This window comes from Anomaloglossus baeobatrachus, chromosome 4, assembly GCF_048569485.1.
Source record: "Anomaloglossus baeobatrachus isolate aAnoBae1 chromosome 4, aAnoBae1.hap1, whole genome shotgun sequence".
In the NCBI taxonomy this organism is placed as follows: Eukaryota; Metazoa; Chordata; class Amphibia; order Anura; family Aromobatidae; genus Anomaloglossus; species Anomaloglossus baeobatrachus.
Genome location: NC_134356.1, coordinates 95,062,810 through 95,084,613, shown reverse-complemented (window position 1 = coordinate 95,084,613; position 21,804 = coordinate 95,062,810). Strand labels below are relative to the sequence as shown.

General features: G+C 40.5%; 1 protein-coding gene across 1 annotated transcript in view; it reads left to right on the top strand.

The window, feature by feature from the left end:
- The window catches only part of STING1 (stimulator of interferon response cGAMP interactor 1), an 88,120-nt gene that overhangs the window by 20,800 nt on the left and 45,516 nt on the right, over positions 1 to 21,804 (top strand). The window contains exons 2-5 of the mRNA XM_075342285.1: positions 364 to 602; positions 9,390 to 9,567; positions 15,936 to 16,044; positions 19,632 to 19,870. Of these exons, the coding sequence (XP_075198400.1) occupies positions 364 to 602; positions 9,390 to 9,567; positions 15,936 to 16,044; positions 19,632 to 19,870 (765 nt within the window). The remainder of the gene's footprint in view (positions 1 to 363; positions 603 to 9,389; positions 9,568 to 15,935; positions 16,045 to 19,631; positions 19,871 to 21,804) is intronic.

Here is a 21,804-nt window from a genome sequence, read left to right as displayed (position 1 = left end):
CACACTTAGAATGGTGTACTCAAAGAATTCTCCTTTTTTAGTACATGTGACTAGTTTATATAGGGTCACAGACAAAGGATAACTTCCCTCTGAACTATGCACCAATAAGAGCAATAGCGGCATGAATGGAAATGTGAAACTTCCCCACACATCAGTGTTAGCTGAACTTTGTGACATCAGTTATAAGACAAAATGGACACTTTAAGAACAGAATGGATTCTGTTCTCTCACACTTTGAATGATCAATTAAATATTAAAGGTACCTAAAAACCTGTAAAATGATGGTAGCTGCATGACTCCTGGAATAAATGTTATGTGTCTATGTCTAAAGATAACAGTTTTTTATACTTTATTTTCTCTCAGATGACACCTGTAATAAGGAATGACTCAATTATTCCACAACCAAGAGGAAATCGAGCTGCTAAAGCTGCCTGTTTCTTTATTCTTGTATGCACGTTTCTTCTCTACCTACTTGGAATAGTACATTTCACAAGGAGTCAGATTGCATATGCCATAGGAGTTCATTGTGCAATTGCCCAAAGTTGGCACTTTATGGTCGGCCTATGTGAGTTTTTTGAAGAGCTTGCTCATATTCACACCAGGTAATTATAGAAAAAAATATATTTTAATAAAGAAAAAATAAGAAAGCCAACACTAAATGTGCACTACAGCACTAAAAATGCCAAACTGTACTTATTAATAAAATATGAGATTTTTGGCAAAAATTGCAATTTTTTGAGCTACCCCGCCACGTCACGGCAAATTTCTTTGGGGCAGTCCTACTCTAAAATATTTTTATATAAAAAAATTCCAAATGAAAAAGTAGAACTGTTCTTAGCAGCACTTACTTGGTGTTTTTCAGTCCCATACCCATGACTGAATCATGGCTGTGGGCGGGACAGGTAGCATTTTCTTGGGCCTGTCCCGCCCACAGCCATGATTCAGTCATGGGTATGGGATTGAAAAACACCAAGTAAGTGCTGCTAAGAACAGTTTTACTTTTTCACATGTTAGGCCGTATGGCACATTTTATATAAAAATATTTTAGAGTAGGACTGCCCCAAAGAAATTTGCTGTGACGTGGCGGGGTAGCTCAAGAAATTGCAATTTTTTTGCCAAAAATCTCAAATTTTTATAATAAGTACAGTTTGGAATTTTTAGTGCTGTAGTGCACATTTAGTGCTTACTTTCTTCTTTTTAATTCAATAGATTTTAATGCTATAGCTAAGAAATTGTCAGTATATTTCAGTTAAACTAATATATTATATATGGTGTCTCGTTTTGCTCCTTTCTTATCTGCATTGTGACACACTTTATCAGATCGCTCATATGTTTGCTCCTCAAGGCTCCTAATGTACCACCTTGGCTTATAATAGTTCCCCACACATTAGGAACTTGCACTGTATAGCCAAAAGTATGTGAACACTTGACACCACACCTATATGAGCTTGAAGGACATCCCATCCCAAACCATGCATGCTATTATAGATATGGCCTTCCATTTGTAGATGCAACAGTATTGGCTTTTGTGAGAGAAATTTTATGGAATTTGTGCCCATTAAGCCATAAGTGCATTTGTAGGTTCAGGTGATGATGGCGGAGAAGGTCCATTCCACAACCTGTGTTCCAGTCAAGCTCAAGGCTGTTTAATGGGGTTTAGTATCAGAGCTCTGGAGATTTTTTTACTCTCCAGAACCCATCAACACCACTATGTGAGTTTCCATGATCAACTGCTTTGTGCTTGAGTTGCTTTTTGCCTAGACAAATCCCAATTATAATAATAGAATTTAGGCTATGTACTTCCGTGTCGTTTTTTTTCCTGTTTTTTTTCACGTTTTTGCTTGCTTATTTTAATCAATAAAAGCAAGGAAAAAGCATCCCAGCAAAGTGTATGACAATCCTGACTTGCTGTGCACACGCTGCTTCTTTTTTCCTTGCAGATTTTGTTGCTGAAAAAAGAAGCAGCATGTCAATTTTTTCTGTGTTTATTTCCTGCGTTTCTATAATCCCCTGCAATGCTTTATCACTTCAGAGCATTATAGCGCAGCACTTTGCCTCACACACCATGCATACAGCATGTTGTGTGAGGCTCTCCATAGCTCAGTAACCCAGGGTTGTCATGGTGACGACCCAGGATTACCATGGCAGTGATTGGGTCCCTGTAATCGCATTACAGGGACCCGATCACCAGGGACAGGTAAGCTATTTCTCTCCCTGCTTTCCGAATGCTGCGATTGCACTGATTGCAGCATTTAGGGGGTTAACTGCTAAAGACAGCGTAAGCACCACTCCGGGCAGTGAAAGCCAGGTCCTGGCTTAACATCAGCTGGAGACTCATCAGCTATCGTGGGGGTACAGAGCCTGAACCTCCATGATCGCCATGACTAAAAAAAAAATACAAAAAGAAGTAGGAAAAAATGCAAGTGAAAAAGCACAATAAAAATGCGCATTTTTTCAGCTGCTTTTTTCCCGCCAAAACATGCTTTATGTGCAGAAAAGAAGCACACAAAAAAGCAAAATGGTTACATAGTTTATTGCTAATTAGGGCAGAGGGAGGTGCCCTGCAAAATATAAATATACATCCTGCACAAGTGTGTGTGTGTGTGTGTGTGTGTGTGTGTGTGTGTGTGTGTGTGTGTGTGTGTGAATATATATATATATATATAATGAAACCAGAAGTTTACATGCACTAAAAAGACACATCTGCATGTTTTTCTCACTATCTGACATGAAATCAGAATAAACCATTCCCGTTTTTGGTCGATTAGGAACCAAAATTATAAATTTATATTTACCAAATGCCAGAATAACAAGAGAGAATGTTTTAAGGCATTTTATTACTCTCTGCAACATCAAAAGTTTACATACACTGTAAACTACAAACACTGACAGCACAATTTAAACGGATGCAGCAGAGATGACATCTTTCCCCGCCACCATTGTGGGCCCCATGACTCGATCATTGGGCGTCAATGTGTTGCCATGGTAGCGAGGGGTCAGTTGATGACCCCTGACGATGCCATGACTCACTTCCTGTGAGAGCCGACAGAATGCCAGCACTCACAGGAGATGAGCGTTTCTGCTGATCAGAGCATTGCTGCTTTGATCAGCAGAAATAAGCAGGCAATCGGATTGTGCAGTGATAAAGTCCCCTAAGAAGACTAGTAAAATTAATAAAAAATGTAAAAAAACAAAGTTTTAAAAAGTATATTTTGCCCCATTGAAAATAAAACAGTTAAAAAATATACACATTTTGTACCGCTGCATTCAGAAATGCTCGATTTGTCAAAATATAAACTCAATTATTCTGACTGGTACACAACATGGTAAAAAAAATTCCAAATGTTAAAATTTATATTTTTTGGTTTCCACAACATTTCTTTAAAATGCAATAACAAGCTATCAAAACATCGCATCTACACAAAAATGGTATAATTAAAAACGCCACCTCAAGACGCAAAAGGTAGGCCATTACTGAGCCCCAGATCCCCAAAAATGAGAATACTACGGGTCTCGGAAAATTGCAACAAAATCCCTACTTTTCTTTTGGACAAACTTCTGAATTTCTTTTCATCCCATAGATAAAAGTAAAAGTATACATGTTCGGTATCTACGAACACGTACCTGAGTCATCATACTGACATATCAGTTTTACTATATAGTGAATATGGTGAATAAAAAAACTCCAAAACAATCGTGCAATTGCACTTTTATCACTATTTCTACACATTTTACATTTTTCCTCATTTTCCAGCACTTTGTAAGGTAAAACTAATGGTTTCATTCAAAAGTACAACTCATCCCACAATAAAAAAAGCTTTCATATGGCAAGATTGAAACAAAAATAAAAAAGTTGTGGCTCTCAGAAGAAGGGGAGGAAAAATCAAAAATGAAAAACAGAAAATCGCCCTGGGGTAAAAGGGTTAAAGTAGTCAGTGTACAGCTCCTATAACAGTGTCCATTTGGTGTGCCCTCTAAATAACTCAACATATATACATTAATGTCAAAACCACTGGCAACAAAACGTAAGTACACCACATAAGTAAAAATGGACAAACTGAGCTTCAGCACGATGGCCAAGACCATACAGCGGTTTAAGGGTTAACAAGACAGGTTCCACTCAGATCAGGCTTCGCCATGGTCGACTAAAGAAATTGAGTGCATATGCTCAGCGTCATATACATAAGTTGTCTTTTCCAAATAGATGTATGAGTGCTGCCAGCATTGCTGCAAAGGTTAATAGGGTGGGAGTAAGCCAATCAATGCTCAGACAATATGCCGCACTGTGCAACATGTTGGCCTGCATTGCTGTGATCCCAGAATGAAGCCACTTCTAAAGATAATGCACAAGAAATCCCGCAAACAGTTTACTGTAGACAAGCAGATTAAAGACATGGATTACTAAAACCATCTCCTGTGATCTGATGAGATCGACATAAATTTATTTGGTTTAAATAGTGTCAAGCTTGTGGCAGAAACCAGGTGAGGAGTACAAAGACAAGTGTGTCTTGCCTACAGTTAGGCATGGTGGTGGGAATGTCATCGTTTGGGGCTGAATGAGTGCTGTGGGGAGCTACAGTTCATTGAGGGAACTATGAATGGTAACATGTACTGTGATGTACTGAAGCAGAGCATGATCCTCCTCCTTGCAGAAACTAGGCCGCAGGGCAGTATTCAACATAACGACCCCAAACATTTCTCCAAGATGACCACAGCCTTGGTAAAGAATCTGAGGGTAAAGATGCTGAACTGGCCAAGGATGTCTCCAGACACGCAAAATGTTGACACTTTGGGTACAATTTGGCCATTTTCTCTGACGGGTGAACTCATTTTTGTTGTCAGCAGTTTAGACATTAATGGCTGTATGTTGAGTTACTAAGAGGACACCAAATTTACACTGTTATACAAGCTACACACTGACTACCTTACATTGTATAAGTGTCATATCTTCAGTGCTATCCCATGAAAAGATAAAATTTTTAAAAAAATGTGAGGGGTGTACTCAGTTTTGTGATATACTCTATGTGGACTGTGTGCCTGATTTTATGTAATCGAAGTAGATCTCTTGCACCACTTCTGTTGCTCGATGCTTCACTTGCACACATGCATCCACCTTAGCTATCAGTAAGCTGTTCATTTGAATTGACCCTCTGAATTTCCTGCACAGATCCTAATCTACTCTCCTGTTCTGTCTTCACACTTAAAGCTGTTTCTGATATTGGTATGTTAAACTGACCTATCTCTGCTGTGTAATTAGTTATGTGTTGTCTTCTCTTCTGTGAGTTTGTTTCCATAAGTATTGTAACCCTTTGATCTGCTTCCTTCTCTCTTGCTCACCTGCTGTTCATCTTGTGTAATGAGACTGGTATATATTTAGGGCATTATGTCTGTGTACCTTGGTCTTTGTACTTCTACAAGTGCTTCATAAGTGCTCAGAAATATACCAGAAATGTCCCAGAAGTGACCAGAAGGTGAATTCTACTTCTTTAACTGTGTGTCTTTCACTTGCATTTAGTTCCTTCCCCTTATTCCCACTTGAAAACCTAATTCGCACCATGTTCACTTATGCCCTCACAGTTTTTGCTCCACTCCTCCTCACTCTCCTTCGCTATCCCCAAACCCCAGCACTCTCCAAACAAATATTCATCTCCCCTTCCCTCTTACCTCCCCACCTGTTCTCATCTGCTGACCTGCTCCTAAACCTCAGATCGCTTCTAGTATCGCGCAGACCAGGCCGTCCACTCTCCTTCTCCCACCTGCTCTCCCTTTCTCTACTTCTCCTCACTGCTGGCGACATATCTCCCAATCCTGGACCCCCACAGATGGGACACTCCTCTTTATCACCCCCCCTATCGCTCCCCATCTAGTAGTAACTACCGCAACCTCTCCAACATAAAATCCATTCCCCTCTCTGCCACTCCGCAGCCCCCTCTCTCTGGAGCGCTCTGGAATGCCCGTTCCGTCTGTAATAAACTGCACTTCATTCACGACCTCTTTACCTCTAGCAGTCTATCCTTTCTGGCCCTCACCGAAACATGGCTGACACCATCCAACACTGCCTCCCCTGCTGCGCTGTGCTACGGTGGCCTCCACTTCACCCACACTCCTCGCCCTGGCAATAGACAGGGTGGAGGAGTGGGCCTCCTCCTTTCTAACAACTGCAGCTTCACCCCAATGCCACCTCTACCCTCCCTTGTCCTGCCTTCCTTTGAAGTGCACTCTGTCCGCATCTATTCTCCCTCCAACCTCCAAGTGGCCGTCATATACAGACCCCCGGGCCCAACCACTGCCTTTATTGACCAGTTCTCTGCCTGGCTTCTACACTTTCTCTCTGCCGACATCCCCACTATCATCATGGGTGACTTCAACATCCCTACTGACACCCGCCAGTCAGCAGCCTCCAAACTCCTCTCCCTCGCCTCATCTTTTGGTCTAACTCAGTTGTCCGCCTCTGCCACCCACAAAGATGGCCACACACTAGACCTTATCTTCACCCGTCTCTGCTCTCTATCTAACCTCACTACCTCCCCTCTCCCCTTATCTGACCACCATCTGCTGACCTTTTCAGCCCTGTCCTCCTCACCTGCCCCCCCTGTCCAGCACGTATCACACCCCCGCAGAAACCTTGCACACATCAACATACACACCCTTTCTGACTCTATCCTACCGCTGTCCTCCATATCTTCACTCCACGACACAAACAGTGCCACCATTTTCTACAACGCCACTCTCACATCAGCTATTGATTCAGTCGCTCCTCTTGTGAACGGCAGAGCAAGACGAATCAATAGACAACCCTGGCACAACAGCCTCACTAAAAAACTACGGCAAGTGTCTAGAGCCGCAGAGCGGCGCTGGAAGAAAACGCACTCCCAGGAAGACTTCACCACATTCAAAAATACAATTCACACATTTCGCTTGGCCCTTACCTCTGCTAAACAGAATTACTTCAAAAACCTCATATCCTCTTTAACACACAACCCCAAACAGCTATTTAACACTTTTACCTCCCTCCTTCGCCCACCGCTGCCCCCTCCAACCTCCCTCATCTCCGCAGAAGAATTTGCCACATATTTCAAAGAAAAGATCGACCAAACCAGACAAGTCTTTTCTGCTGAACCACCACAACCCCTTCATATAACAGACCACTGCTCCTCCCCCATAAACTTCCTCCCCACCATCACCGAAGGAGAGCTTGCACATCTTCTCTCAAAAGCACACCTCACCACATGCGCACTTGACCCCATCCCATCCCACCTCCTCCCCAACCTCACCACTATCCTTATTCCAGCCTTATCCCATCTCTTCAACCTATCTCTAACAACTGGTACCTTCCCTTCTGCCTTTAAGCATGCAACAGTCACACCTATCCTAAAGAAACCTTCCCTCGACCCAACCTCTACTACCAGCTATCGACCCATATCGCTACTCCCACTTGCCTCAAAACTCCTGGAACAGCACGTCCATGCTGAACTTTCCTCCCACCTCTCCTCTAACTCTCTCTTTGACAACCTACAGTCCGGCTTCCGTCCACATCATTCCACTGAAACTGCCCTGACTAAAATCACAAATGACTTACTTACCGCCAAAGCTAACAACCACTTCTCTGTACTCCTACTTCTAGACCTATCCTCAGCCTTTGACACTGTTGACCACTCCCTGCTACTACAGATCCTCTCTTCCCTTGGTGTCAGAGATCTCGCCCTCTCTTGGATCTCTTCATACCTCTCCAACCGCACTTTTAGTGTCTCCTTACTTTTTTATTATATAGAAAGACAATGTGCAATGACTGTAGTTTCATATGTGCTGTCCTTTTTTGTTTTGGTGCTGTAGCTGTGTATTATATTCTAAGTTACTGAATTATAATATCTGATCATCAGATGAAGTATACACAAATAGAATTAGAAGATCTGTTTATAAAATGCAATTTAATAAGATTTTCACTTAGTACTTGTGGGTTCTTCTGACATGTTTTGTGTATTAGATGATTGTATTCCATATTATTTAAACTTTTATTAGAACTTTGTGTTATACAGCTTCCTTATTATCAGGCTCACTAAGTGAGGTGGATCCTCAAAGGCCAAGGTCTGAGGGGGCATACGGGCATCGGTGCAGCAGACGGGTGTGGCATGCAGGATACAAATAGCTGAGGGACAGAAGACAGACAAGCACTGTCGTGAAGGACAGAGACAGGATGCAGAGATACTGAAAGCAGTAGTCAGACAGGTAGCTAGGGTACTGGAAGCCATAGGCAACCATGAGATATCCTGAAGACCCTAGACAAGTTGCAGAGTTACTGAAAGCTTCAGGAACACAAGTAGCCAAGGTTCTGGAAGGTGCAGGCAGCCAGGAGACATAATGGAAACTGGATACAGATTGCGGAGGTACTAAAAGCTGCAGACAGACAGGTAGCAGGGTCCTAGAAATCACAGGCAGCCATGAGACATCTGGAAACTGAAGACAAGTAGCTGTGCACAGAAAAACTAAAAGTCTTAATACCAAGACACAGGTGTTTGTCTTGATATATTTCACAGAGGAGCATGGCAGCTATAAGACTCCTCACTGGCAGACAGATTGTTTTGTCAGGTATCCACAGGGAAAAAAGTTTTCCCCTTAGACCCCACTATAACTTCTCATTCAGCCAGCTCAGACCTCGTACTTTGCACCGACGAGGGGCAATCACTCGAAACACCGTGTCTGCAAATTGAGGTTCTAATCTGACATAAATCCTAGGTCATATGAAAAGGCTCATTTAAGGGCCACTTTTCACTTTTAGCATTGCTACTTCCAATAGGTGGCACTAGAGTTCGTCTTCTTCCTCCCTGAAGAGACAACTTGATATAAAAAAACGAAGAACAAGGAGTATACAATGCAAGACAAATTTATTCATATATCAACTATAAGACTATGTAAAAGAGGACAAATAATGCTGTGTAAGTATACATTATGGGGAAAGGGGAAATGCAAAGATATAGCTGTCAAAAGTTGACAAATATGCATAAACAGAGGCAGAATGCGCCTAAAGAGTAAATTGCTCCTATATGTAAAACTATGCCTCATATAAAGGGCATGTGCCTAAGTTATCTGAGATTCAAATACATATTTATAGAATCTACACCTTACCCATGTGCATCAATAAAAATACACCGTTCCCTAGACTGTAGAAACCGCAACGTACATTTTGCTTTTTTTTCTGAAAATAATAAATTAACGGCTTCCTCAAATTTATATATATATTTTTTTTGCCACAGCTGCCTAAAACTTTTGCACAGTACTTTATTCCTCCAACTTGGCACATTACTGAAGGGTTGTAAGTACTAGAGACTTTGCGGAAATTGAGAGAACATAGTAATAATAAAATAAAATTTAAATTTTTGATTTTTTTAAAGGTACAATGGAGAATACCTTAAGGCATTCCAAGCAAGCGTTGGCTCCAGGAACATATTTTTTATGATCTTTACTGCCATTTTCTGCTTCATTCTTCACAAAGAGGAGCCGTTGCCAGTAATGATGAATGTGGTGTTATTGTTTCTCTGTAATTTTCTATGCAGGTGTTTTGGACTTCAGGTATGTAACAATTTACGTTATTTGTCCCTTGCTAAACATCATTATTATGGATAGTCTTATATGCATAGATGTTATAATGGTATTTTAGTATAATATACATATGATGACCCCTTACTTTTAACAGACCCTATCGCCAACAGGGCCATCCAGTTGGGTGGAGAACATTTCCACTTTTACATTTTGAAATCTTTCCTGGTGGGCAACATGTAATGTAGGCTAATGATGTACATTTATAAGAGATCAGGTTTAGAGCACCAAGCAAAGCATTCATTAAGACCCCAAAATAAGCAGGAGTCTGTACCACAGGAAGAGACAAACCCAACTGAATAGGACTGGATGATATCTCTTTTCAGGGCTCAGTAGAGGGAGGGAATCACTAATGAGTGTAATTATGTAATCATAGCTGTCTAGGGAAAGGTGAGAATTTGAGGTTAGGCCTATGAAAGCCAGTCATCGTCATGAGCCGGAGAAGGTGTAGTGCTTTCCTTATTCTTGGGACTTGGGCATAATAGTGGATCCCAGATTCAACATGAGCCAACAGTGCGGAGCTGCAGCTAAAAAGGCCAACAAAATTCTGGGATGTATCAAGACAAGCATTGAATCTAGATCAAGAGAGGTAATTATTCCCTTATACTCTGCCCTGGTCAGACCCCACCTGGAATACTGTGTACAGTTCTTTGCACTCCAATTCAAGAAAGACATCGATATATTTGAGCAAGAAAGAGCAATCAAGATGGTAGAAGGTCTGCAAACCATGTCATATGAAGAACGGCTAAAAGAACTAGGGGTGTTTAGTTTAAAAAGAGAATGCTTAGAGGAGACTTAATAGCGGTCTACAAATATCTGAAAGGTAGTCACAGTGCAGAGGGAAAAACCCTATTCTCATTAGCACAAGGAAGTACAAGAAGCAATGGGATGAAACTGAAAGGAAGGAGATTCAAGTTAGACATTAGGAAATACTTTCTGACAGTGAGGGCAGTCAGGGAGTGGAACAGGCTACCATGGGAGGTGGTGAGCTCTCCACCAATGGAAATCTTCAAGTGAAAGTGGATAAACATATAGGTGGGATGATTTAGGAAAGCCTGCATTCGCAGGGGGTTGGACCCGATGGCCCTTGAGGTCCCTTCCAACGCTACCATTCTATGATTCTATTAATACAGGAGGTTCATAACTATGATATACAGTAAGATGGATTGTTTTTTTTGTTGTTTTTTTTGCCAATTAGCACAACATTTTTTGAGCTGTTGTGGCTAATTTTCTTTTCGAAGCTACAACAAATGACATTCCAGGTGTATCCAATGTGGAAGAGAAGCGAAGAACATGCCACAGTTAAAAAATGTTTAGATATATGTTCTATTCTGAATTATCTCCTACAGTCATATGAAAAAGTTTGGGCACCCCTATTGATGTTAACTTTTTTTCTTTATAACAATTTGGGTTTTTGCAACAGCTATTTCATTTTCATATATCTAATAACTGATGGACTGAGTAATCTTTCTGGATTGAAATGAGGTTTATTATACTAACAGAAAATGTGCAATCTGCATTTAAACAAAATTTGACCGGTGCAAAAGTATGGGCACCTCAACATAAAAGTGACATTAATTTTTTGTAGATCCTCCTTTTGCAAAAATAACAGCCTCTAGTCGCTTCCTGTAGCTTTTAATGGGTTCCTGGATCCTGGATGAAGGTATATTTGACCATTCCTGTTTACAAAACAATTCCAGTTCAGTTAAGTTTGATGGTCGCCGAGCATGGACAGCACGCTTCAAATCATCCCACAGATTTTCAATGATATTCAGGTCTGGGGACTGGGATGGCCATTCCAGAACATTGTAATTGTTCCTCTGCATGAATGCCTGAGTAGATTTGGAGTGGTGTTTTTGGATCATTGTCTTGCTGAAATATCCATCCCCTGCGTAACTTCAACTTCGTCACTGATTCTTGCACATTATTGTCAAGAATCTGCTGATACTGAGTTGAATCCATGCGACCCTCAACTTTAACAAGATTCCCGGTGCTGGCATTGGCCACACAGCCCCAAAGCATGATGGAACCTCCACCAAATTTTACTGTGGGTAGCAAGTGCTTTTCTTGGAATGCCGTGTTTTTTTGCCTCCATGCATAACGCCTTTTTATATGACCAAACAACTCAATATTTGTTTCATCAGTCCACAGGACCTTCTTCCAAAATGTAACTGGCTTGTCCAAATGTGCTTTTGCATACCTCAGGCGACTCTGTTTGTGGCGTGCTTGCAGAAACGGCTTCTTTCGCATCACTCTCCCATACAGCTTCTCCTTGTCCAACGTGCGCTGTATTGTTGACACCATCTGCAGCAAGATGGTGCTGCAGGTCTTTGGAGGTGGTCTGTGGATTTTCCTTGACTGTTCTCACCATTCTTCTTCTCTGCCTTTCTGATATTTTTCTTGGCCTGCCACTTCTGGGCTTAACAAAAACTGTACCTGTGTTCTTCCATTTCCTTACTATGTTCCTCACAGTGGAAACTGACAGGTTAAATCTCTGAGACAACTTTTTGTATCCTTCCCCTGAACAACTATGTTGAATAATCTTTGTTTTCAGATCATTTGAGAGTTGTTTTGAGGAGCCCATGATGCCACTCTTCATAGGAGATTCAAATAGGAGAACAACTTGCAAGTGGCCACCTTAAATACCTTTTCTCATGATTGGATACACCTGCCTATGAAGTTCAAAGCTCAATGAGGTTACATAACCAATTTAGTGGTTTAGTAAGTCAGTAAAAAGTAGTTAGGAGTGTTCAAATCAAGAAATTGATAAGGGTGCCCATACTTTTGCACCGGTCAAATTTTGTTTAAATACGGATTGCACATTTTCTGTTAGTAAAATAAACCTCATTTCAATCCAGAAATATTACTCAGTCCATCAGTTATTAGATATATGAAACTGAAATAGCTGTTGCAAAAACCCAAATTGTTATAAAGAAAAAAAGTTAACATTAATAGGGGTGCCCAAACCTTTTCATATGACTGTATCTCTTTGCTATCATTGACAGTAAACCTAGGGGCAGCATGGTGGCACGGTGGCTCAGTGGTTACCATTGTTGCTTTGTAGTGCTAGCATCTTAGGTTCAAATCCCACCAAGGACAACATCTGCAAGGAGTTTGTACTGTATATCCTCCTCTTGTTTGGGTGGGTTTCCTCTAGATTCTCCGTTTTCTTCCCACACTCCAAAGACATACAGACAGGAAATTTAGATTGTAAGACCCATTGGGGACGGTGTTGCTGATGTATGTAAAGCGCTATGGAATTACGCTATATAAGTAAATAAATATTATTATTAATATTCTCATGTTAATTTTCCACTTACAGTGTAGTTATTATCTTGAATGATAATATAAATATACACAATTCTGTACAGTATTTTAATCATGTTTCTCCTATAAGTCTTCCATAGTTAAACATGTATTTTCACCATTGGGGCTCACAGAATACAACAACCATGAGGATATACAAATCAGACCTTTAAAATATGGCTTTACTTTTTAATAAGACCAGTTGCAATAAATTGTATTCAACCCTAATTTCAAATAGTATTTATTAGCAAAATTTAGAAACTTTCTGCCATTTTGGCACCAACTGCCTCTTTTAATGGCTACTGAGTCTTAAGCGGGCTTTACACGCAACAACATCACTAACGAGATGTCGTTGGGGTCACGGAATTCGTGACGCACATCCGGCCTCCTTAGCGACGTTGTTGCGTGTGAAACGCACGAACGACCGTTAACCAAATTTAATAAATAATCAAAATTACTCACCTAATTGTTGATCGTTGTCCGGTCGTTCTAATCCCGATTATCGTTGCAGGATGCAGGTTGTTCGTCGTTCCTGCAACAGCACACATCGCTATATGTGACACCGCAGGAACGAGGAACATCATCTTACCTGCGGCCGCCTGCAATGAAGAAGGAAGGAGGTGGGCGGGATGTTCGGCCCGCTCATCTCCGCCCCTCCGCTTCTATTAGGCGGCCGCTTAGTGACGCTGCTGTGATGCCGCACGAACTGCCCCCTTAGAAAAGAGGCGGTTCGCCGGCCACAGCGATGTCGCTAGGCAGGTAAGTATGTGTGACTGTTCCTAGTGATGTTGTGCGCCATGGGCAGCGATTTGCCTGTGACGCACAACTGACGGGGGCCGGTGCTGTCACCAGCGACATCGCTAGCGATGTCGCTGTGTGTAAAGCCCGCTTTAGAGCTATTCAATCCCTTCATGACAGTTGTCTTTGGTACTTATTAGAGCACCCTTTGGCTGTTATGATCTGCTGCAATCATGATGCATAGACATACACCAGCTTCTGGTAGTGGTTCCTGAGGAGTCTTAGCCCATTCCTAATGGAAAATGATCTCCAACACACTTTAGATAAGTGAAATAAGTATTGAATATGTCATCAATATTCAAATTTAAATATATTTCCAAATGTACTATTGACATGAATTTCTCCCCAGATGTCAGTAACAACCCATCCCATTCACACAGGCAAAAAAATCAAACCATGGATGTCCAATAATTTAGTGATGTGTAATAATGGGAAATGACATAGGGGAAAAGTATTGAGCACCTCTACTGAACTTTAGTTAATACTTCCTACAAAAGCCTTGGTGATGACTGTCACTGAGGTTACTCGCGGCCAACGCTGAATACAGCTGATCGCGCTATTCCCTTCATTAGCTGCGTGGAGCTGACAGGAGCGGCGGTGTCTTCTGCAGCTCCGGTCACCTTCATGCAGCACAGCTGGATGCGACGCTGGACCATCCTGGATTACGCCGGACATGGAGGGCTTTTTCGGGCTTATAAAATTGGTGAACAAGGCAATTTGTTAGTGTTTTTTTTTCTAGTAGAGGATTGTTCGGGTGTGTGTGTTTATTTACTGTAATTTACAGATTAATCATGGAAGGTATCTCGGGGAGACGCCTGACATGATTAATCTAGGACTTATTGGCAACTATGGGCTGCTAAAAACTCCTTATTACCCCGAATGCCAATGCACCAGGGCAAATCGGGAAGAGCCGGGTACAGTCCCAGAACTGTCGCATATAATGTAGGCGGTAATTCTGGGCGGCTGCTGACTGATATTGTTAGGCTGGGGGACTCCCCATAACGTGGGGCTCCCCATCTTGAGAATACCAGCCTTCAACCATATGGCTTTATCTGGCTGGTATTAAAATTGGGGGGGACCGCACGCCGTTTTTTAAAATTATTTATTTATTTATTTATTTTACTGCACAGTATAGACACGCCCACCGGCTGCTGTGATTGGGTGCAGTGAGACACCTGTCACTCAGCGTGGGGGGCGTGTCTGACTGCAACCAATCACAGGTGTCTGTGGGTGGGGAAAGCAGGGAATATGAGATTGATTAATGAGCGGCCAGCATATTCAAAGTAATTGTTGCCACGTATTCTCTGCACAGCTGTTCCTCGCTGCGCTGGTGATCGGGGAGCGGTATGAGCCGAGGGAAGAAAAAACCGAGCGCCAATGTAAGTATGACTGAGAACAGCAGAAAAAAAGGTAAGTATACTGAATTTAATTTAAAAAAATAAAAATAAGATCGCTAGTGTAAAAACACACACGCACGAAACGTGCTGAACACGGACATACTCTGTGTGCGGTCCGTGCAGGCACGGACCCATAGACTTTAGCGGGTCCGTGCCTGCGGGCGGCCGGCAAAAATCGGACTTGTCGTCCTTGCAGAAAAGCGCACACCCGTACTTATCACACGGACACACGTTTTGTGTGATTTTACGTGTGTGCGCCATCTACCATTGAATAACATGGGTCTCCGTGTGTACGTGTCTCCGGTACGTGCAAATACGTACCGCACATGTACAAAAAAAACGGATGTGTGTTGCGGGTCTAAAGTGATCGCATTATACCAGTTTCACATGGATGTAATATTAACATTTTTATTGCCCTAAGGATCCTTTGGTGATCAACATCTGGCTCACTGTAACAACATGAACTCATGGTATTGCGCCCAAACCATAGACACCCATATTGCGGGTGTCATCGGAAAATAGCTTTAGTATTTATGTGTCATTGGTGACATTGTGACATTAGATTAGTGTTCAGTAGCTTTTTAAGTTAGTCAACTTAAAGGCATCAGCTCTGAACAGGAAGGACACTGTGCGTGGATCTGCCCATCCCTTCCTTCCATTAGTTTCCTTAGCACCATAATTCACGACAGCTGGCTAAAAAATTGCTAATATTGCAGATAATCCATTGGAGTAATGTATGTGATATGTAAGGTGTAAAGAACACCACAAAAATCAGTTAAACTTGTCAGTAATGCATAGATCATAAAGTTGTAATAGTACTAATAACGTCTTTTCCTGTAGGACCCAACACCGGCTACGATATCTGAAATAAGTGAAACGAAGAAATTGAATGTGGCTCAGGGCCTTGCATGGTCCTATTATGTTGGATATTTAAAGTTTGTCTTGCCAGGTAAGGAAACCTTATGTAATATGCTGTGATGGCTGACCTGGTATATAGTAAAATTAAGATTAACATATTATCTAACCTTATCTAGTCTTGCGAAACATCTGGATTATGATCATGACTGCCTTTCTGCTCGTTTTTTTGTCTAGTTTTGTGTGGTTTTTTTACTTTTATTTTGTTTTAACCCAATTCCTTATTCCATTTGCACCTTGTTTAAGTCTATTTTATGTGTGCTCTCCTGCTTTTTTGGTTCTTTTCCACTTTTTAGAAGGTAAGTAATGATCCTATATAGTTCATCAATTGTGCTTTTTTAAAAAGTTGCAAAGTTCGATGAAACTCTACTTCAGTTGCCCTCTCATGGAGTTTTATTCTTGCTTTTCCAATGTTGCACCTTTTGTGACATTTTGAAAAATAAATTGTTTTTTGCTCAAAAAGTGGTAAAAAACGGTTCATCACAGGAAAGGAGCCCATTTTTTGACTTTGCACTAAATTCATAACCTGTGTGCTCAAGTCTGATGAATTTGACGCAATAAATGTTAACGAATACCTCAAGACAAAAAAATAAGACAATAAATAGTAAAGGATGAATCGAGGTCTTAAGGCCCTGTTACACGCAACGACATCGCTAACGAGATGTCGTTGGGGTCACGGAATTCATGACACACATCTGGTCGTTAGGAAGGTAAGTATGTGTGATGGGTACTAGTGATTTTGTCCACCACGGGCAGCGATTTGCCCGTGATGTACAAATGACAAGGGTGGGTGCGAACGCTAGCGACATCGCTAGCGATGTCGCAGCGTGTAAAGCCCCCGTTAGTCTTTAGGTCTGATACAGTTCAGTGGGAAAAGGCCCCCATAAATATTAGGCTAATGTTGGCTAATATCAACAAATTTGGCTGATGATCTAAAGTATATGGGGCACCAGCAGGCACACAATTGAAAGTGCAGTGCTGGCCTCACCGATTTAGAAACTGGCGGCCCTGCACAGTCACTGGCGGAGAGTTCATGGGGGCATTGTACTTGGCAGCACAAGTTGTACTCTTGAATGACACCATTCATTCTACCACAGTGTACATGCAAAATTATTCTCAAGGTCAGTACGAGTATGCAGATATGAAACATATATAGTTTTTTTTAACTGATGAAAAAAATGCGGACGTTTGTAAAAAAAAAAAAAAAAGCAATTTTGCTTGTGTCACCATTTTCCGAGATCCATAACGTTTTACATTTTTCGGATATGTGACTGTGTGAGGGCTTATTTTTTGTGTCCTGAGCAGACGTTTATCTGATACAATCTTGGGGTAGATACGATGTATTGTTTGCCTCTTATTGCTTTTAATTGCAATTTTTATTGCGGCCAAAAATTAAATTTCAATCTCATTTTCTCATTACGTCATTTACAGATCGGATTAATTTATTTTAGATGTTGATATATTGGGCTCAAATGCAGCAATATGAAATATGTGGATTTTTTATTGCTTTTTTTTTAATGGGCAAAAGGTGGGTGATTTGAACTTCTAGTTGGCTAACAATCAAGGATATAGGAGGAATCCCAATGGAAATTAACAAAAATAAAAATTCTTAAAAGTTACAAATTGTATTTAATATATTTAAAAACTCAATAAGTAGATGTGAGATGAGCACTCCAAAAAACAGGAGAAAAGGACCAAAAAAAGTGAGATAAGCAAGGATTTCCAGGGACATCTATACCCCAATCAGGCCTCCTGATGAACCTGAAACACAGGAGAAACGCTTTGAGGTTGACTTGTGAATGATGACATCTACATTTTTGGCTTTTCTCTTCATTTTTTCTAATCTTTGTTTTGTTTTTATAACCTATATTGTGGGCTCTTTAATTCATTTTTGTGGGGCGCTGTGGTGCACACCAGTAGCCCTGACATTTTGATTTGTTGTTGCATGCGGTATCTATTAGGATCTAGCATGGCCTATTAATAGTGGACACCACCGTTGTTATCTCTTTTGAGCCTGGTTATTAAAACTTATTTGATCAGACTTGGTTTTGAGGATAATTTCTGATAGGATCCAGTTTAGGGACTCATCATGGTCTTTAAGGGTGAGTCATCGGTGAGCGGGGGCGCCAATTGCGGTTTATTAGGGTGCCAACCTCCGCGGCAAGGTAGGATGAGACTGTAGGGACAACAGTAGGGTCCTTCAGGTTTACCAAGATCCTTGCTTATCTCACTTTTTTTGTTCCTTTTCGCCTGTTTTTTTGGAGAGCTCTCCTCACATCTACTTATTGAGTTTTTAAATATATTGAATAAAATTTTTAACTTTTAGGAATTTTTGTTTTTGTTAATTTTTTTTTATTTGAACGTCTGTAATTTTTTTAAATAACCTTTTTTCACTTTTTTCTGTATTTGTTAGTTCTTTTAGGGGACTTGAACTTGCAATCATCTGATCATTTGTGCTATACATAGCAGTGCACTTTTACTGCTATGTATCACTAAACCCATGGTCCTCTAGGAATGCTAGCTAGTTGCTGGTTTCACAGGAGAATCATAATGACAGGCACGGGGGTCTTCAGCATAGCCCCAACTGTCATGGCAACCCTCTAGCACCCCATTAACAAAGCACGGGCACATCGCTAGGCACGTGGAATACCCCCCCCCCTGCCGGAGTGTGTAAAATGCCTCTGTCAGAGATTGCATTTAACATGTTACCAGCCACAGATGGAGCATCACTACACATGCAGCTGTTAGAAGCAGATGATGGCTGAATACTTCAGCTATCTTCTGTTGGAAAATATCCGAGCTTAGCTTGCAAGCCCACACCAAAGGTATGGACAAGACATAGGAAGTAGGTTTACATTACATGTCATGTTCCACCACAGCATTTTAATTGGCTTGAGGGCTGGTTCTTGACTGGGTTATGACAGCACCTTTTCTTTTTTCGCTATTTTAGCATAAATTTGCTGGTGTGCTGGGGATCTCTGCCCCATTACATGTGGCCTAATTTGGACCAAGCTTTAGTTCTGAATAGATGGCTTCATAGGAGTCCACTGTACCATTAAAATTTGACTAGTGCTTGTGTGGAAGAATGGACCAAAATAACAAGCAATGCATGCAAATAGTTTCTCCATATATGAGGTATCTTGAAACTGTCATCACCAACAAAGGCTTGTGTATGAAGAATTAACTAAATTTAAGTAACTAATACTTTTTTCTGGAATAATTTCTCATTATCACACATCACTACATTTATAGACATCTATGGTTTGATTTCTTTGCTTGTGTGGTTTAGATGGGTTGTTACTGACATCTGGTGAGAAATTAATGTCAACCGCAGCTTTAAAAATAAATTTAATTATAAAATTGTTAACAGGCTTAATACATATTGCACACGTTGTATATCCTTTGTAATTATTTCCTCATAAGTAAAACCATTGAATTCAAAGAGAGCATATTTAGTATTTTTAATGACTGTATTTGACTTTTGGCAAATAATACCCAATGGCTGAGGTGTAAAAGAAAATGATTATCAGTTGCTGTATATTAACCTTTACAGTATATAATTCATCTCAACTTCCAATGCCTCTTAACTTTTCATCTGATTATTGCACATTTGTTTTATAGCTTTAAATCGTTTGGTAAAGCGATTCAATGAAGAAAACAACAATTTATTGAGGTTTCCAGAAACTTTGAAGTTGTATCTCTTAATGCCATTAAGCTGCAAAATATATAATGACTTACATGAGGAAGATGAAAGCATAACATTTTTTAAAGAGATTCCTCCGCTCCAATTAGACCGAGCTGGCATCAAAGCAAGAGTTTTTAAAAACAATGTATATCGCCTACTGGATGATGAGCACAGGGTATGTTACATTTTCATTATGCATTGAAAGAGTAATAACACTTTCTAGAGTGTAAGCATATGCATATTTATATCCTTGCACATTGATAACTTGGATTCAGGGTATGGAGAAAAGGTAGAAAGAGTACTTACGATATTTCAAGGGTTACTCCGAGCTTTCATGTTCAGCAGCATATTTGGTGCTTTTTATCTAAGTTCCCTGACTCCTATATTATACTCATCTTCCGGCAGCCTTATCTTCTTTCGCCATCGCTCTGGTCTGTCCCAATACATCTCTATGAGAGCCTCCTTCTGGCCTCTTTCTGGCTCTCATAGACGTACACTGGGAGCTTGTGACGTAGCATCTTATTTCCTACCAGTCAGAAGTTACAGTCACAAGATGGCACCACAGGACCGGAGCTACGCTTAAAAAATATTTAAATGCCGGAGGGTGAGCATAACACTAAATGCAGGAGACTTTTCTTTAAAGCACCACTCTGGTGCTGAAATAATTCCACTGGAATGGTGTTTTAAGGTCTACAATGTTTTTATACTGTACATGTAGGGATACCATAGCTTTTGATCAAGCACATAACTGTGAAATTGATTGCAATGATTAGGATAACTGCTCTTGATACTGCTGATCGTAGAAGCCTATGATGGGGCAGTGGATCATGATTTTCGCAGGACCGATAAGTCAGGGACAGTTAGGAAAATCAGCATTTAATGTTTATATAAAAATAAATTAGCTGGAGAGGGATGGCTAGCATGTCAGGAGTTAACCCCTTAGTCTTGAATGTAACCACTGAGAATAATCGAGTCTCTGGTGGCCGATTTCCTTGGCTACAAGCTGTACACTATGTAAGATAAAAACTCTAATAGCAGGTGAATTAAAGCAGATAGAAAAAGCCAGTCAATTGAGAACAAGTTTATTTTCATGATGTCTAACAAGACAAATTTCATAACATCACAATACCCCTTAATACAAATATTTTTAATGTAGCATCTTTATATCTCTATTTTTTTTTTTTAAATCATATCACAATAGCAAATATACCTATAATATTATTTGGATTCCAGAATTCTTATAAGCTGTCCCTATCTTCTACCACTCTTTTTCACGCTTTAATAAAATCACCCACATTTTTAACTTGAGATTTATGTTATGATCTAGAATTTATAGGAAACTAAAAATCAGTTGTTACCCATTTTGCATTTTCCAGCGCAAACTCTTATTTACAAACTACAATTGTAGAGATGGTGAGTTATCAACTCCAAACCCCATTGCAAAATGATTGGGATGATGTGTAAAATGTAAACAATGCAATGATTTGGAAATCCCATATAGACATTTTATATTCCCGAAAGAACATAGATCACACATCTGAAGTTGAAGGAAAGACATTTTTCTAATTCATTTAAGAACTAATTCATTTAGAGATTAATGGCAGCAACACTGCTCGACAGTCCAGTCTTCTTTGCTGGATTTTTTTGTTTCATGATTCATCTAATGTTTTCTATTGGTGAAAGGTCTGGACTACATGTCAGTTCACCACACACCCAAACCCTTCTTCTGCAAAATCAAGCTGTTGTGATGGGTACATTATTTGTTTTAGCTTTATTTGTAGAAATATGCAAAGCTTTCCTTGAAAGATATGTGGACTGAATGGGAGCGTATTTTGTTCTAAATCCAACATAAATACTCCGCATTGAGCGTACGTTTCAAGATGTTTAAGCTGGCCCTGCCATAGTCACTAATGCAAACCCATACCATCAGAAATGCAGACTTTTGTATTATATGCTGATAACAAGCTGGATGGTCCCTTTCCTCAAATCTGCAGAGTACAGAAACCATGGTTTGCACAAAGAATTTCAAATTTTGATTCAACTGATTAGAGATGAGCGAACCTTTGGAGGTTCAGTTCTGAGGGAAGAGTAAAACCTTAGATAAAGGTC